The 6,502-nt window shown below is 37.5% G+C and overlaps 1 protein-coding gene across 3 annotated transcripts in view; it reads right to left on the reverse strand.

Moving 5' to 3' along the window:
• Window positions 1-965: 965 nt before the first annotated feature.
• LOC122790096 (wiskott-Aldrich syndrome protein family member 3-like) overlaps window positions 966-6,502 on the reverse strand; it is a 995,086-nt gene continuing 989,549 nt past the window's right edge. For all 3 annotated transcript variants that reach the window (XM_044057665.1, XM_044057666.1, XM_044057667.1), the window contains one exon: window positions 966-2,057. In XM_044057665.1, the coding sequence (XP_043913600.1) occupies window positions 1,900-2,057 (158 nt within the window). In that variant the 3' untranslated portion in view covers window positions 966-1,899. The remainder of the gene's footprint in view (window positions 2,058-6,502) is intronic.

The following is a 6,502-nucleotide window of genomic DNA, read 5'->3' on the forward strand; positions in this document are numbered from 1 at the left end:
TGAAATCTTTTTTTTTTATTTCGCAAATTGGTGCAAAAGTACAAAGGCAAGTACTGTTTGTACAGTTTCATTTATAAACAGAAAACACAGTACACATCTCATTAGATGTGATTAGATTAGATAGACAGTTAGCCCAGTAATGGCTTTTAGGTTTATGACACCAAGATTAAAAAGCGGTACTGTCACAATATTCTAACTACCTAAATCTGAGCCCACACTATAGTGCTGTGAGTCATTTCTGTCCACAGGCACACACTGACAATGGGGACAAATGAGTTTGAAAAATACAGACCTGCGGTGGGTGTCATTCACGTTATATCGTGAAAAAAAAAAACAGAAATGCTCCTCTTTCCAAATATGTCCAAATTCGTTAGGGTCAGTCTGTTAACATTTGTAATGCTGTGAGGCATGCATGGGGAAAAAGGCTTTGTAAAAACAGGAACATCTGCTGTAAATGTCAGCATGTGGTTAGGCTTCTCCGTAAACATTTCGCGGCAACACTTATATTTGCTGATGAGGCAGAAGCATGTGTGCTCTTGTTCCAGATAACAGCAGACCTTCTCTGAAACAAACATAACTACCACTTTATATAGAGAAAAAGAAGATCATAGAACAATTTGCTGCCGCATGTTAAGGATGTGTCAAACGCTAACATTTTCAGATATTAACAGTGCATTTTGATGTGATAATGACTCTATGCAACAATGGGGTACGCTCATACTTAGCATAATGACTAGATGCAACACCTTCAACACCATGTTAATGTTATATTGTCATTGCCAGTGGCATGTCATTGCCGTTGTTAATCCCCGCCTTCCCACATGTCAATCACGGTGGGCACGCCCATTCCTGCGCGAACTCCATGGTGGGTTAATACACTTCAATTTCGCCCAGTAAACATCTTAAAAATAGATATTTTTTTTCTGTAATCACAAAAAAAAAAAAAGGACACCAAAAACATCAAATATTTATCTGGATTACATTTTATTTTATTTTATTGGTTACATTAAAAATGACCTGTAAAGAGAATATGTCATCAGAGTAGCACTACATTCTCAGCGACATCCGTGTTTAGCCAGTTACTTGCAACAGACAGATCCATTTTCAAATAAAGCAGGGCTTCTGGCAAGAAAGAAAAGCAGCGAAACAAAACTGCACAACATAAGCAAAAACTTGTAAAGGAACAAACGTAGACCCCCATTTAGTATCTGTGTTTTATTAATAAATGTTAGATATAGTCCCCCAAGCAAATCACTCTCCTAGGAAATACTATTGTGTTCTGTTGCTTTGCTTAGTATGGGGGAGGCAGTATCCCAGCAGATTTACTAATCTATGATGACACTAACTGTCATTGATCGGACTGGAGGGCTCATGTGCAAATGAATTAATCCAGTAGTTCCACTCCCTCTGTTCTTACACACATCTCGTCACCTTCCTGAGTGAGGTAAAAGTTTCCCGGAAGCCAGATGCTCTGGTGTCACTTAGGGCAGCAGTAAAACAATGTGCTTCTCCATGACAAGGATGCACAGATATGCCCTCTATGGGTTATCACTGCCTCTCTCCTGGGCACCTGAGAATCTATCACTTATCACTAAAAATGGCGTAAAAGTACAACCTGCTATATACTGCATAGATATTTATAAACAACAAAAATGCATCATGTAAATCAACAAAGAATGCTGCGCCTTCAGTTTAATTTCTAAACACAGCGCACAGCCTGTAAGAATGGACTGTTTTGTGTGAGTAAGTGACCTAATGCTGTCGCAGCTGCCTGGGACATGGATGTATGCATGAGTGTGCGTATGTGCAGACATATTAAAGGAGCTTGACTGTGCATGCTCATGGCAGACAAAAGATTAAGTACAAGCAATAATATGCAAATGCAATGCTCCGTTGCACTCAATCAGACCATTCATTCTCATCCAGTTCTGAGTCATCATCTGATTCGCTATACTCCACTGCAATTCTTCGGGACAAGATAGTGGCCACATCATTGCCCACAGGTTCCTTTTTAGCCTCTTGTTCTCGCTGTTCCTGGACCTTCCTGAGCTGAATGCCTGCAGAAAAAAAGAAAATATAGTTTACTTAATTCTGTCAGAGTGATGCCTTGTAAAACCATATCCTTTACTAGAATTAGACTGGATCAAGGAATGGCTTATTAAAATACAGAAAAGATAAAAACAAATTATGTTAAATGATTTGTTGATGACAATATTTGTTGTTTTAGATTTCTCATATGATTTGTATAGTATTGTATAGTACAAGATCAAGTGTGTTTGCAGTCATGTACAAAATGTATTAAATTAAGTAATATTACTTTTGGTAAATACAGATGACTAATTATGCTGGTTTGACTCAGCTTGTTTGCATTATAAAGAACATTTCAGTAAAACTGAAAACAATTATTTCCTTTTCCCTATTATTTCTTGACAAGTGTCTGTGCTCTGGTGGCTTACATTTCCTGTTGTCTTAAGGTTCTCTGCTTAGTAACAATCAAAACATGAGCAAAGGACTGCAGTTGTAAAGACCTAATTCAGTGTTGCATCATATTCAAGCAGCACTTTGAAATATGGAAATAAACAGCTCATTTGACAGTTTCTTTAAAAATGTATTACATGGTATTTCACTGACTTTCCACACATTGTCAAATACAGTTTCAATCCTTAAGCAAACATGCATATATGCTTCCTGTATGAAGTAACAACTCCCAGACAGATAAACACTTAATATATCTGTAAAAACTTTTAAATGCACAACAGTAAAACAAAATGTTTTCTTACTTAAACAAGGGGAAAGGAGAAACACCCTGAAAAATGAAGCACATTAAATGCATTGATTGCGACCTTGTATCAAAGCATGTAAAACAATAATCGCAGTAAACATGTAAAGAGAGGAATCAGAAATGGAAAAATAAGAATCAATTTACACACACACACACACACACACACACTCGCGCGCATACACACAAACACACACACGTGGGCGCAGACACACGCGCACACGCACACTCTTCCCTTAAAACCACATTCAATGATTGAAGTTCAGCAATGTCCCAGCATCAGAAATAATTAATTTTAGCATTGTTAATTCAGTAATTTCTCGGTCATGTAATAACGAAACAGTGCAAAAGCCTCTCTCATAAGATCTGATATTGTGAGTTTCTGGGAAAGCATAAGGGCTGACTGCCAAAAATGGAGGATCTGTTTACCACACAGAATATTACTAAAGGTAACCAATATTCCAACAGGAGATCCATTCTTGGACAAGAGCTAACAATCCTCTAGGGATAGGTTGGTTTGCAGTCAGAAAAAAATATGGCAAACTAGAGTTCCGTAGAAACTGCGGTGGTGGTGCTGCGGTAGCGTTGTCACCTCACAGTAAGACGTTGTCCTGTTCGATTCTCAGCTAGAGCATCTTCTGTGTGGAGACATGCGTGAATGGGCGTACCTTCGTTGAAGGTTGTGCATCAGGGCCGGCAACTCGGTACGTAAAAATCTACTGCCAATCATTAGCGGACCGGAGTTCCACTGTGGTGACCCCTTACCGGGAAAAGCCAAAAGATACAACAACAAAAGTTCCGTAGAAGTCAATAAAGCAAGAATGACTGTTAATCTTCTACACGGCAATCCTAAAGCTCTGACTTTGAGAAAAGCTATCTGCTACAGATACATAAGTCAGCATGGCCCTGACTGAATGTGTGAATGTGATGACTTGGGACACTTGCCCCCTTATATGGGCAGACAATGAAAGGAACTCATCACTACTGGCAGGACTATTGCAAATCCCCTTACAACCACTGGCAGTTAAGTAGCCATGGGCCTGAACTGTTAGTCCCTTCAACAGACAACAAATCAGAAATACTTCTTGTGACCTTGTCAGGTAGTCATATGAAATTGTCTTGCATGTCTAACTCTATAATGCTTTATAGGGAGAAAAAAAAGAGGTAAGTCCATATGAAAAGTCATGGTTATAATGCTGTGTATTTTTACGTGGGGGGGGGGGGGTGAATAGAAATGCTAACTTGTCTAAGTAGAAAAAAATTAAATACTTTGACCAAAAAGCTATTTCCCACACACAGGAAGAAGATCCTATTTGACAAGTTTCACCTGCAATAAATGTTACATCTTTTCTACCAGTTCTTTTATCTGAGGGAGCTTTGAAAAAAAAGTGGACACTATACTAAATGTGACACTATGGAGAAGATGTATTATGTACCGCCATTTCTGCACCCTCCTTGTACAGAGTAATGAGCAGTCAAATTTAGAAGAGGGCAGTAGTGGTCATCCTTCTAGGAAATACAGAGATTTCTAAGAACTATAGCCACTTTTTGCTCTGAATCAGTAAAAGGAATTATTTCCTCAGCAGGTCCCATAATATTTAACTCTAGGACCCAATGGTGAAGAAATTGTTCCTCATGTTCTGCAGTAGTTAGACAAAACTATCTTCTCATAGATCCATTGTCTTCATTTTGAAAGAATTTTCAGTAGGCTTTCTAAAGATGAATAAAACTTCAAACGAGAAATGGAACGGTACTAGAAGTGGCAGTGACCTGTTAGCAAAAAAAAAAAAAAAAACTAATGCAATTTTTTTTTGGACATGTTACTTCATATTGTCAATAACATCTGAAGTTTGGCACAGTTACTTTTTTGTAAGACTCATCAAAATAATGAGTTGTACTTATTTTGAAATATTGTCATATATTTTTCTGTAAAGAACAGTGGTGGTAAATCTCTGATGTATCCTCGACTGAAAAAAAAAATTAACACAGACACACACACACACACACACACACACACATATACACACTCTGGTAGATCTTTTTCTGCAAGGGCATACATAGCTTATATTTGATAACCAAGTTAATAAACTGATCCATAAACCATTTCTAACCGCTTGCCCAGCCAGTGACATAAAATAAGTCTGTTTGTATAGTAAGTATTAAACAGTAAAACAGCTTTATAGATAATTAGCATAATACATTCATAAAATACAAAAGTGCTTACAAATGTATTTACAAAAACACGTAATGAAGAAGGTATACCTGGCATGGCAACCTGTGCTCAAGAATGCTAACTAATAGTTAATGTGATTAGAAATGCATACAAAAGATAATACTTGACAGGTTTGCAGGTTTCACTTTACAAAAATGTTACATGTTTGCATTGTTGAGAAGTAAAGTGGAACAGCTGATCTAAAAGACAGCAAAGATGGAACACATTTTAATGTTAAAGCCAACAGTGTTCTAGACAGCAGATGCAAGCCTATAGATGGCTTTTTCAAAGCTGGAGAGACAAAATGGTGCTCAATAATTTTTTTTTTTTATCATCAGTAGTTTGGCAGTTAGCAAAGAGGATTAAGGCTATTTATTTATTTATTTATTTTTATTTACTATTTAGTAAGTAGGTGGACTGCTCTAGTGAAGTTTTGCAGTCATGATCCAGACCCAGAGGCAAAAAATATTACAACTAGATTTAAGTTATACAATTTAAATATGATAGATTGTTAAGTTTACATAGTTGCAAAACCTTAGCAAGTTCATACACCTAGTTTACATTTTTTAGAAGTACATTCCTCATACATTTCTAATAAAGTAGCTGCTGCTTGCTTTTTGGAATTTAAAAGCTACATCTGTCCATAAGATGAATAGGTGCCAGACCATGGGGTACACTTCCATTTCCCCTTCCACTGGTTTAAGTTCCACCTGAATTTGGTTAGGAAAGAACTCTGCTTCACTTGTATAGGAAGCCTGCTTCAGAAGAGCATACATGTCCCTCCAACATGTCCTATTTATATTGCGGATGAGGTTCAAGTCCCTAGATCGTGTATTTCTGATGCTATTTGTTTTGTGGATATGCAACAGGTCCATCAGAAATTGATCATATGTTGCTTTATAGACCAGGCATGTCATCACCTTGCAGCAGTCTGTAGTAGACAAATACAGGGATAGGGCTTTGAGGTGGTCCTCATAGGATATTTTATTTATGCCCTGCAATCTTTTTGTGAGGAACCTCTTTGGCTGCTCCAGTTGTTGCAAATGCCTGGTCAGAAACACACCAAAGGGTATGTTGTACTCAGTGTTTGGTCTGATGAGGGATAAGTACAACAGAACAATGACATCCTTGGACCTAGATGCCATACCCTTGATTAAAGTTGGGCAATGCAAAATTATTTTCTCTCCTCCAAAGACACATGGTTGCCAAAGGCCAAGTTACTTTCTACATGTGTTCTCAAATATCTGATCACTGAGTGTACTCTTAAGGGTGTATTATCAGTGTGGCAATTTCCAGGGATCGCCTTCTTTCCACAAAATAGTGTTATGCATTTCTTTGCATTGAGTTTTAGACCACTATTTTGTCACCAGTTATTTGTTTGTGTCAGGCCTTCTTGAAGGGTTTTTGTGTCTTTATGATATTCAATGACTACACCTAGTTTGCACATCAACAATTACTATTTCTTTTAATCATTTAATCTTGGGTAATCTGCATTTATGAGTGGATCTGAC

The sequence above is a fragment of the Protopterus annectens genome, chromosome 15.part0 (assembly GCF_019279795.1).
Source record: "Protopterus annectens isolate FY-2018-M chromosome 15.part0, PAN1.0, whole genome shotgun sequence".
NCBI lineage: Eukaryota > Metazoa > Chordata > Ceratodontiformes > Protopteridae > Protopterus > Protopterus annectens.